General features: G+C 53.9%; 1 protein-coding gene across 2 annotated transcripts in view; it reads left to right on the forward strand.

Moving 5' to 3' along the window:
• The first annotated feature begins 4,374 nt into the window (after nt 1-4,374).
• The window catches only part of LRRC75A (leucine rich repeat containing 75A), a 48,029-nt gene continuing 40,284 nt past the window's right edge, over nt 4,375-12,119 (forward strand). For both annotated transcript variants that reach the window (XM_002748066.7, XM_017972417.4), the window contains exon 1: nt 4,375-4,847. In XM_002748066.7, coding sequence (XP_002748112.1) covers nt 4,602-4,847 — 246 coding nt within the window. In that variant the 5' untranslated portion in view covers nt 4,375-4,601. The remainder of the gene's footprint in view (nt 4,848-12,119) is intronic.

A 12,119-nucleotide genomic window follows, 5' to 3' on the forward strand; every position in this document is an offset into this window, starting at 1 on the left:
GGGCCACTTCTCAATGCTGTGTTTAGAGCGAGCTGCCTTGAAGGATGAGGTACCATCTCCCTGGAGGAGGAAGAGTAGCCTTGCTTATTCCTCCCTGCATAAGCAGCCCACTCTCCAGGCTCGGTGTTCCTCAGTATGACGCTAACCAGCTGCCTGTGGAGCATCCATCTGGACCCCCCATGTTGCTCCTATGGGACTTGGAGGCAAATATGTTGATGCACATGCTTCTTGCTGTACCCAGCAAAAAGCTGTTACTTTGAGTAACAAAGTCCTATGTTTCTGACCCTGGAGTCTCATGTCTTCTGTCAGCATCCAGGAATCAATGACAGGTTAATTTCTTAGGAAATAAGTTGGAAAGAATCATCAGTATGTACATGGCAAGTAAAGCCATGATTACAAATAACATTGCCCAGCAAGGCATGTTGGCATGTGTCTGTAGTGCCAGAAACACAGGTGGCTGAAACAGGAGTGTCCCTTGAGCCCAGGAGTTCAAGGCTGCAGTGAGCTATGATTGCACCACTGCACTCTAGCCTAGGTGACAGAGGGAGAACCTGTGTCAAATAAATAAATAAATAATAGCATTGCCTAGGTCGGGATATGGATAGTACCTTGGGTAACAGCAACAAGCAAAGAATGAGGGTAAGAAAAGGAGCTCCCAGGAGAACTCAAGAAGGAAGCCTAGAGAAGAGTAGTTCCTTATAAGCCAAGGGAGTAGAGTTTCAATCAAAAGAGTAGGCAACAGGATCAGATGCTGCTTAAAAGTCAGGTAAGAGGAAGACTGAATGTGGCCACTGAGTTTCGCAACTAGGTCACTGGCAAGAGGCATTTTAGTGACGTGGTGTGGCCAGAAGCCAAACTGAAGTGGGTGAGGAGTGAATGGAGGTAAAGGAAGAGTGACAATAGACTGGGTGTGCTGACTCACACCTGTAATCCCAGCACTTTTTGGGGGCCAAGGCCAGGAGTTCAAGACCAGCCTGGGCAACATGGTAAAACTGTCTCTACAAAAAAAATTACAAAAATTAGCTAGGCATGGTGGCATGCACCTGTGGTCCTAGCTACTTGGGAGGCTGAGGTGGGAGACTAGCTTGAGCCCAGGAAATCAAGGTTGCAATGAACTGTGATGGTACCACTGCACTCCAGCCTGGGTGACAGAGTGAGACCCTGTGTCAAAAAAAAGAAAGAAGGGAGGGAGGAAGACAGAGAGAAGGAAAAAAGAGGAAAGAAGGAAAGAAGGAAGGGAGGGAGGGGGGGAGGGAGGGGAAGAGAGGGAGGGAAGGAGGGCTGATAGTAACTAAAAACCTTAGCTGAAAAGGAAGGATAAAGGTGGGGCACTGGTGACTGAAGCAGGTGAGGGGCAAATGAAATTTTTCAAATAGATGGAAGAGATTTGAGTAGAGCATATCTTGAGAACAAGCCAGAAAAGAGGAGAAGTCAGGGTAAAAAAAAATTAAGAGCAAGGGGAGGAGGATTGAATCAGGTCTCTGAAAAAGACCTTCAGCCTCTGGAAAAAACCATTCAGATCCCGAGTGAGGAACTGCCTGGGCTCTCTCCCACTGAGATGGCATTTTCCGCAACTACACACCCTCGAGCAGGCCAACAGGCTGTGTAGGTTGTGTGGTCTGTCTCCAGGTGGGTAGAGCCCACTGACTGTAGGCAGGGGCCTGGTCGGTAGGTTTCATTGGTGACCACTTTGTCTGGTGGTCCTGCAGACCAGAGATGAGAGACACATTAAGTATTTTTCAAGCTGTGTTCTCTGGAGATGCCAACAGGTGTGTTCTGTATACAAAGGGTTCAGGTAAGTTTGGAAAGCGTTGTCCAAGCTCTGCAAAGCCAGCTTGTAGGAAGGCTGAGTGTTCTCTGCTGGCAGAGATGGACATTGGAGAATGAGGTGGCCAAAGGGAAGAGAAAGCCTGCAGAAGAGATGCCAGGACTCATTCTCAAGGTACTCAGGGGTAACAGAGAAGACACCTGTGGAAAACCTGTGATCACAGAGCAGGAAGAGAAATTCTCATTGGCAGAAAACCTCTACTCAGCTTGGAGTTTACATATTGACAAAGATTCTTTCCTTGGCCAAACTTTAGTCAGGCTCCCAAACCTTCCTCTAGCTCCTTTGTGCACTTCCATCTAAAACCCAGTTTTAACAAAGAACCCTCCAACCTCAATATCTGATTAGGTTTATCATCCTCCACTCTCCCCCAAGTGATGTCTGGTCACTTGGCGTGTCTAAAGTAAGAATTCTGTTAGGCTGGTGTTGTGAGTAGCACAAGGTCACCAGGTTCACGCACATGTGTGTCTTTCCACAATCTCAGGCTTTTATTGATCCTATTTCAGTCATAAAAGCCACAGCTACATGGAATTCTCAAAGAGGCAATTCTCCTTAGCATTTCCCATTCACTTGGTAATAGGAGCTGGGGGCATACAGGATCAAGTCACTCCGCAAGTCAGTCGATACCGCCAACCATACATGGTAATATACTTAATGAATGTATAAATGCTATAGATTACACATCCCATACCAAAGTAACATTTAACATCAAGAGAAAAGGGGAGAGGGAAGATGGGATTAACAATCCAGTCCAAGGAGAGTGACCTGGACAAGGAGAGTGTCCTGGCCTGATCCAAACAGTTCTCAATGTCTTGCAAGGAAGAGTCTTCGATGTGGGCAGAGTGTGGGCAAGGTGGGGTCTATCCAGACGGCCATCTCCAATTGCTGAACTCCTGCCGTTTTGATGGCCACAGAGTCCTCTGGTGAAGTCTGATAGCAAAGAGTGTTTGTGTCCTTATCTGGGGGATGTATATTCTTTAGTAATTAGGCAAACATCTGGTTCCTGTTGGCATGAGGCTTTTTCAAATGTAAAATGGACCCTTTTCCTAAGATGGAGTCACTTATGTCAAGGGTGCTCTACACAACCTGTTTAGCCAGAATCCCCCTCAGCCCTGATGTTTCCCACTGATCCCCACCTTGCTCCTTAGCAATAAATTCCCACTTGCCCATGCTGTAATTGGAGTTGAGCTCAGTCTCTCCCTGCGACTGCAAAACCTCATGGCAGAGGTCCCTACACCTATGGTGATGGTCCTGGATAATCTTCCTTGGGATGCTTTAACTTGTATCATTCAATAATTTTTCCTTTGGCAGTGTCCTCCCATTTTACTCTCCCAATTCTTGGCAGTGTATTATCACAGCCTGACAGAGGAAGAACCAGGACTCAAGAAGACGAAGACTCGCCTGATACTCAGTGCTCACCAAGTGGTGGGGCTCAGCTCCCTGTGATTTGGGATCCAGCCTCCTGTCCCTAAAGCCCACGTGCCCTTACACCCTCAAGCAGCACCCAGGGGTGGGGTCAGAGGCTAGCTTGCACGATTGCTGCTGCCCTGCGCTGGGACCAGGGCGGCCTGTGATCTGCAACAAAGAAGCTCCCCCACGTGCCTTCGCCTTCGCTCTGGCAGCCCCTGGTTGGCTTTGACAACACCATCAGATCCCAGGGCTCTGGTCCCTTACAGGCTGGGCCTGGCAGAGGCGACGGGAGGAAGGCGGGCCGGCAGGGTGTGTCGCTGGGCCTACTGGCAGAAGGGACTTTACTTTATTGTACCAGGGACCCCTCTCCAGGGGTGTGAGAGTGAGAACAAGAGAACACAGGAGTTCTTCACACACCTCCCGTCCAGATCCTTTGAGAGCCTGATGGAAGCAACAGGCCCTCTCTATAAAAGGGCACGCACACAACACAGAAGCTCGCAGTTTCCAGGTTCAGCAACCAACCATCACCCTACAGAGCCCTGCAAGCAGGCCGGGTCTCAAAGGAGTGTGCATGGGAATCATCCAAGATGCTGGCTAAAAAGCCGGGTCCCAGGCCCACAGAGGAAATTCTCATTCAGTAGGTCTGGGCGAGGCATGGGAGCCTGCGTTTTTAACCAGCGTCTCCAACGATTTGGGCGCTGACGCTCAGCGGAACCCACCTTGAGAAACCCGACTCCGGGCCTGAGAGAGCCCCCCACACTCCCGTGCTCCAAACTTTCCCCATCTCGCCGGGCGAACCGGACGCCTCCCTTCGCCTCCCGTGGGCTACTAGGGCGCGCGGTGGTGGAAGCGTCAGGGAATCCCGGTGGCGACCCAGAGCGACGGCCCGTTGGGCCTGCCCGCTCCCTCGCCCCCGCGCCACCGCCCCGGGAAGCGCGGTCCTGCCGCCAATAGGCGGCGCAGCTGCAGGGAGGACGCAGGGAGGGGGCGCCCGGCGGCCCCCAGCCCGGAGCCCAGGGGCGGGAGCACCGGAGGAGGGAGGCGCACCGCGGCGCGGAGCTCGGGCGCGGGGGCAGGGGCGGGGGGCGGGGACCGGGGGCGGGCCGGGCCGGGGCGGGGCGGGCGGGCAGGCTGCGAGCGCCTGGGGAGCGCGCCCGGAGAGCCAAGAGGGAGGAGCGCGGGGATCTCCGACAGCCGCCTGCCCGCCCCCGCGCCGCCCGCGCGCAACAGTTCCCCCAAAGTTGCAGCCCGGGAGGCGGGCGCGCACGGGCGGCCGAGGGACTGGTGGCCAGCGGGGACGCGGCCTCGAGGCCCAGCGCGGAGAGTCCCGGCGGGCGGCGGCGGCGGCGGCGGCGGCGGCGGCGGCATGGGCACCCGGCAGACCAAAGGCAGTCTGGCGGAGAGAGCCAGCCCCGGCGCCGCGCCGGGCCCCCGTCGCGAACGGCCCGACTTCTGGGCGTCGCTGCTGCTGCGCGCCGGGGACAAGGCGGGGCGCGCGGGCGCGGGGATGCCCCCCTACCACCGGCGCGTCGGCATGGTCCAGGAGCTGCTGCGGATGGTGCGCCAGGGCCGGCGGGAGGAGGCGGGGACGCTGCTGCAGCACCTGCGCCAGGTGAGCTCAGAAAGGGGGCTTAGGGGTGGGGGCGCCGGGCCGGGGAGCGCCCCGCCCCTAACCGAGGAAGCCCGGGGCACTGAGGGACACTGCCCAGGGCCCCCTTCTCGGGGTTGGAGCCCTGTCTGGCAGCAGGTGCCTCAGCACTCTGGCTGAATTTGGGGCCTCGGGGCAGGGCGGTGAATGGCTGGCCGGCTGAGGCCCACCGAGCGGGACCTGTTGGCATAATGTCCCCGCTGCTCTCCTCCGCAGGCAGAGAAGGAGGCTGGTCTCCGGGGTCAGTCGGTAGGAGGGGAGGCAGGGATGCCTGCCTGGTTTGGGCCAGGGCTCTTTTCTTCCTGTCTGCCCGCTGGCAGTCACTCCATGCCGAGGGTCCTCAAGCAATGCAGTTATCAGTTGGACCCGGCTTGGCTTCCCGAGTGGGAGTCCAAGGGCACAGCCCCAGGGCCAATGAGATCCCAATCCTTCACTCACCCGGGAGGCATCCTGGATTGTGGTTCAAGGAGGAGACTGTTTCCTCTTCCCTGACTAACTTTGGCAGATCCTCAACCATGAGCCCCTGTGGTAGAGACTGGGGAGCTGGATTTAGTGTCCTTTGTGACCACCTGGCCAGCAGGAACTTCAGGAGGCTGCCAGGACTCTGCCCTCAGCCTGTGCCTGTCCCATTGACTAGGGATGAATGTTGCAGAATTTGGCCAGTTCCCTCAGCTTTGGGGCTGCCCTGGGGCTAATGCTGTCACCTCTCTATAGCTTGTTTTCTTTTCCCAGTTTCTTTGGTGGGGAGAGGGGCATGGCCCATGCCATGAATTTTGTTGAGTATAAGACGGGCAGAGAAATGCAAAGCTGCTCTCCTGCATCACCAAACAGGTGGGCAATCCAGGCCCCATATTCTTGCTAGACTGACCCCATTAGAGATAGAGTCTACCGTGGATGTCAGAGGGAAAATCTCAGGTGACCTTTCTGAGGTTTTCCAGTCTCTGGTGAAAGAGGCTGTAGGAGCACCTTCCTGGGAGGAGCTTCCAAAATCTAATCATGCCCACATCCCTCCTGGGTTCCGCCGCACTCTCCCCCACCTTTGTATGTGGTGTGCTCTTACCATAGAGCCTGTGTCCCCAAGCTGCACACTGCACAGGGAGAGGCAAGCAGAGATGTGGGGACTTGGGAAGATGTGGGGCCCCTGCTCCTGCCTCTGCTTTCCCAACAACTCCAGAATGATGCCCGAGACGCTGATGGATCCGCATGTGCCTTCTCAGTTGAATCATCAAAGAAAGATGACATTATGCACCACTTAACTTTAGCAGTGTGTATTTCTTTGTCTTTTGAAAATTGGAAAGTGACGTATGGCCTTTATAGTAACTCTTTTACTTTTAAACAGAATAATGGGTTTTCCAGACAATGGTATCCCATTTGCACATCTTACAGTAAGAAGGTTTTCCTGAACACATGCTGTTTCCCCAGCCCTGGAATGGATACTTTGGGGAATACAGCAGAGCTGGCAAGCACTTCTTGGAGGGTGAAAGACCAGAGTGAAGCTCGATGGAAGGCTGCTTGGAGGCCCACGGGAGGAGACTGGACCCAAAGTGGGCAGATACTTTGGCAGTCCCTGAAAAGCTGTCCATATCCTGGGGACACTGAGCTTCTTCCTGCCTTGCAGGGGAGTAGATAAGCCCCTGCAGCCCCGTGGGGGGTCCCTGAAACAAGAAGCGTTTCCTTAGACATCTGCACATGGGTATTAGTGTCCTGGTACCCTCCTCAGCTGGAGGACCAGGAAAGCTGATGAGGGGTGGGAGGGGGCTTATCAAACTTCCCCCTTTTCTGTGAAAGCAGCAGGTCCTCAAGCTGTGAGCTCGTGTTGGGCTTCCTTGACCACTGGCTGGGGATTCGAGGGTGATGGGCCTGGAGCTGCCCAGTGTGGCCTGGATTGGATGGAGCAGAGCCCCTCCAGGAAGTAGTCATGGGCCTTGCGCAGCATGGAAGTGGATGGAGCACAGGGGTGTTCACATGTCTATGACAGAGAGGTGGCTTTCTAGGACCCTGAGGCCATTTGGAGGAATGTCCATCGGGATTTGTGCTGTGCACTGAAGTGGCTCTTTCTCCCAAATTGCATTTTCCTTTCCATTCCAGATTCCTCCTCTAGTCTGGAGGTGGTGATGTTCAGAAAGGGAATGAGCAGCCAGTGAGAGCTATGAGATCACACAGGCCTCACTGGGGTCAGACCGGCGAGAACCTCTTCCTCAGCAAGACAGCCAAGACAGTAAAGACTGGGGTCTGCAGATCATGGGGTGCTGAGTTCTACAGGAATGTCATGCAGGTCCCTGGGGTGGGCGTTAATGAGCAGGCACAGAACCAAGGCAGCAGCGAGGACAGTAGCCCTCACCCCCATTGACACAGCATGTTCTCCTGTGTTTGATAATGTGGGTTTGGCTGCCAGATTTGTGTATGCCCAGAGCTACATGGCTGGAGGGGACTCAGGAGCCTTCATTCCTGTGCTCTTAGCCTCTTTGAGTCCTTGATCTTTTTGAGGCTCTGAAAGAGCTACACACAGTTTTCCAGACAAATGCCTGACTCATTTGTCTTTACCACCTGGACTCACGCAATCTCACAGGCAATTTCGGAGGGTTCACAAAGCCCCTGAAACACAGACTCCAAGTTCCGAATCTCTGCTCCAGTCTGACACCACCCTTCCTCTTGCTCCAGGCTGGGGATCTGGAAACAGGGACCTGACCCAGGAGCATGTGTGGCAGTTCACGGTGAGCTGAAGAATTGTGGCTGCTGGTGCCACTTCTTCTGAATGCCCCTCTTCAGCATCTAAGGTTTGGAGGGCATCTTTCCAGCTTGTCACTTGCTAGAGAGGTATCAAGAGGCCTCATTCAGCACAAACGACCCTGAGCTGTGGCCAGGGGTACAGGCAGGATGCCAGGCAGCTGCCTTGAAGGAACAGAAAGTAATTCCCTTCCCTTTAAGATAAGGGTAATCTGAGAAGAGTCCAGGGCCAAGGATCAAGGAGGCAGCTCACCTTCCGATCCTCAGTCAGCTGTGGCCTTGGGCCCAGCAGATAACCTCTCTGAGTTGTTTCTTTGTTTCCCAAAGAGGGATCTGGGGTACTGAGCAGAGCAAATGCTACAAAGTATGTGAAATGGTGTTGGTGCTGCCATTCAAGACATGGTGACTGTGATAAGAAACGGGAGAATCTGCCTTACTTTGGGTCTGGCCAGACTAGGGGCAGGGTTGTGGTCTTCTTTCTCAGGCCTGGCCCAATAATTTTTTGGATCTATCTACCTGGGCAGAGTTCAGGCTGGATCAAAACTCACTGCACATTTAGAAGCATCTGGAGCAAGTGCTCATGGAGATAAAAGAAGGCAGCTTTTCCCCAGATGTCCTTTCCCCAGTCTTGAGCTCAGGCCTGCTGTCTTCAAGGAGCTCTGGAGAAGTAAGATTCCATCATTGAGAGAGGGCAAGAGCCAGGCCACCTGGAAGGTGAGCTGTCATCTCTTCAGCCCAGCAGTTTCCCTGAGCCCTCAAAATTTTAGACTGAGCTGTCCGCCTGCATCATGGAGCTGCAGAAAAAGGGGTCTGTTTCCCGGAGATCCACCCAGCTGAGGTGGCCTCTGTCTTCGTGTTCACCAGCACGCCAGTTTTCCCATGAGGAGGGGCTGATGGGGATGGTTTACCTGGTCAAGGGGCAAGCAAAATATGGCACACACCCCTTAACTAGGGCTGTTCCTGTGTTCGCTTGTCTGGGCCCCCCCAGTGGTGTGGCTAGGGCCTGGATTCCTGGTTCCCTCTCTGTCTGGGGTGGTGGGGCTGGCTTCACTCTGCACCTGGGAACAAGAACCACATCAGCTAATGCCAACAAGAACCACTGAGGCCAGGCATCGTGTAATCTCAGCACTTTAGGGGACTGAAGCTGGAGGATTACCTGGGCTCACGAGTTCGAGACCAGCCTGAGCAACATGGCAAAACCCTGAAAATCAGCTAGGCGTGGTGGTGTGCACCTGTAGTCCCAGCTACTGGGGAGGCTGAGATAGGAGGATGGCTTGAGCTTGGGAAGCAGAGGTTGCAGTGAGCCAAGATTGAGCCACTGCACTCCAGCCTGGGCCACAGAGCTGGGAGCTGAGTTTCACTCCTCCTCCAGAGGAGCTGAATAATGGACAAGCACGTGGAGATTCCCTGCAGATGTGGAGACTGAGCAGATCCTTACTACCTGGAGGCAGAAAGATGAGCATAATGACCTCTGAAGGTCATTTTTCCTTTTCCTCCCACTCCCACCTAAGAACACCTATGTAGGCAAGCGGGTTGGAAGGCTACCAGACACCGAGCAGGGGGGCCCTATGCTGGATCTGCTCTTCCTCCACCTGGAGTGCTTTCCTTGTTTCCACAGAATGCACCTTACCTTTCCAGGGCCACCTTCCTGAGCATGTCAACCGAAGCTCTGAGATCCATATGCCTCTTAGGTCCCACCACACTGGGAGGCATTCTATCCATACAGAGTTTTTCCCTGATGTTCCTTTTGTTTGTCAGATAAGGTCAAGTGCATCCTGAGGGCGGAGACCTACCACCACCACCACTGTTGTCCACCGTATGGTATTGAAAATCCACAGGCTCATGGCATACCTTAATGAGTCTGTGTGCCGTGAAGATGTGTGTACGCGTATGTGTCTGCTGCTGTCACCAGTGTGTCCTCAGAAAGCACTTGGATTCCCCAGCTACGGCTGTGCAACTGTGGGCTGATTTACCAGGCTCATTAGTACTGTCGTGAGATGTAGCGCATTTGCTTTCCGTGTGGTTGGATTTCTGGGAGTGATGTCCACAGGGCTTGGCTGTTCCTGGCAGCCTTCCAGGTGGTGGTGTTCTTGGAGAGAGGAGTGGCGTGGTGCCCAGGCTCTGTGGCAGCACGGGATCCTATCCGGCAGGTGCAGTCTGGGGCCTCTGCCGAGGTGGCAGGAGGGGAGCGGAGCCTGATGGGAGAGCCTGGCCTCCACATTCCTGATCAGCCCTTGTGCTGAATCATGTTCATTTCCTCCACAAAGAGAACCCTTCCTTTTTAAAATCTGCTGCTCTCCGCCTGGGCTGGATCAAGGCTTTTCCAGTGATAAAGATGCAGAGGGATTCCTGTGTCAGAGCCTGCTTCACTGGTTTCCAAGGCTGCCAGGGCCACTGGCTAGGGAAACAGAAGCCTCTGTAGTGCCTAGGAATGACTGCAGGGGCTGTAACTGGGCCAGTTACTCCGACTTCAGAGTCTGCTGAGGCAGTGGGAGAGGGTTGGGGGGTCCTTTTTTCTGGAACAAATGCCACCTTCTCAGAGATTACCAGAAACTGCTTTGCTGTCTTCAGAAGTTCTAAAGTACCCTCCCCTCCCCCAGTGTCATTTCATTGCCGTATGTGCTTTTCTGGGGCAGAGGCCATAAAAACTGGCACCCAGTCCGTTTTCAGGAAATCCTTACAGAATGATTGAAACTTCCCATCAGGCACACACTTCCTCTGGCCTCTGTCCCTGGTGTTCTCTCTCAGGACACGGGGATTTGGCTCAGACTTCTAGTGTGTTTCTCCTCTGAGCGTGGGCTGCAGTATTCCCGCACCCCCCTGTCACCTGTGGGCTGGATGCTATGACTCCTGCCCGAATCCCTATTCCCTTCCTGCAGGGGAGAGGCTCCTTGAAGAAGGGTCATCCAGTAACCAGGGTCTTCCTCCAGCTCTCCCATCAGGATGCAGAGGGGATGGGGTCCGCATTGGAGATTCTCCCCCAGCATGGGGATCCACAGCCAGCCATCTGGCTCCTCTTCCCCACCAAGAGCAGTGCTGCCGGTGCCCTGTGAGAAAACCAGGCATGCACGCCCGCGTACACACGCACTGCATGCCCTGGCTCCTCCTGGCTCTGTTCTTGCTGACTGTCTTAGTCCTTTCAGGCTGCTATGACAAAATACCATAAACTAGGTGGCTTATAAAGAGCAGATGTTAATTTATCACAGTCTGGAGTCCAGAAAGTCCAAGACCAAGGTGCTGGTAGATTCACTGTCTGGTGAGGCTGCTTTCTGGTGATGGTACCCTCTTGCTGCATTCTCACATGGTGTAAGAAATAAAGGGTCTCTCTGGGGCATCTTTTATATGGACACTAATCCCATTTGTGAGGGCTTCAGCCTCATGACCTAATCACCTCCCATAGGCCCCACCTTACAATGCCATCACCTTGGGGGTTAGATTTCAACATATATATTTGGGAGTGGAGAGGAAGGGACGCAAACATTCAGCACTGACTGTCATACCCTCTCCCATTAAGAGAAACTGGAATGGAGGTAGGAGAGGGCCTAGGCATCTAAAACAGCAGATTCGGCTGCTGTATCTTGGACTTACCATTACTAAAAGGGCTGGGTGTTCTAAATGAGAACAGAGACCTTGGCATGCCACGCAGGGCCGGGCCTGCCTGCTCCTCCCCACCCCCACCCGGCCCTGAGCAGTGCCCACGTGGCTCTCCAGGAGCATTTCCCAGCTTTTTTTTTTTTTTTAACTTTTATTAGCTCAGACTCCTGGCTGCTGCAGCCATATGGAGCTCTGCCGACGGCTGCTGCTCAAAGAGATGTGGCATTTTGATGTTTCTAAGTTTATCTTAACCAGGAGAGACACGGAAGCCCAGCTGAGAGTGGGGAGTGCCCGTGTGTGTGTGTGTGTGTGTGTGAAAGCGCCTACACGCGCACACTCCCGGGGCTACCTCCAGAGCTGCCCCTCACCTCTGCTTGGCCCTGGGTGTCCGCGTGTCTTTCTGTCTCTGCCTCCCACTCCCTGCGGCTTTTCTCTGTGTCTCCGTTTCTTTCATTGTCTCTTCCTGCTGTGTGTTTCTCCCTTCGCTGGGTGAGAAGCAGACTCTTGTTCCTCTGCGGGATCTTGGTCAGCTCCCCTTTGCAGCCTCTGCTAGCAGGAAGGTGGGGCAGTGGGGCCATGAGAACTGGAAGTGGTTGGTGGCAGTTGAGAAGGGCACCCCGCTCGATTTGACTGTCTGGTTGCCAACCAGGACTTGGGCAGGAGGGCAGGCATTAGGGACACCTCTCCCAGCTGCACATGGCTTTCTAGTCCATAAAGCATTTTCTCATGTTGATTTTGCTCATTAGGTGGTTTTGTGAAGCTGGCAGGATATTGCTTAAAGTAAAAATGGTGGTTTTTAAAATATTATAAAAGCAATATACAATTATAGAAAAATGAGGAAATTAGATGAGCAGAACAGAAAAAAAGATAGTATGCATTAATTCATTTATCCAACAATCATGTTCCTGTGCCTCC

This window comes from Callithrix jacchus, chromosome 5 (genome assembly GCF_049354715.1).
Source record: "Callithrix jacchus isolate 240 chromosome 5, calJac240_pri, whole genome shotgun sequence".
Taxonomy (NCBI): domain Eukaryota; kingdom Metazoa; phylum Chordata; class Mammalia; order Primates; family Cebidae; genus Callithrix; species Callithrix jacchus.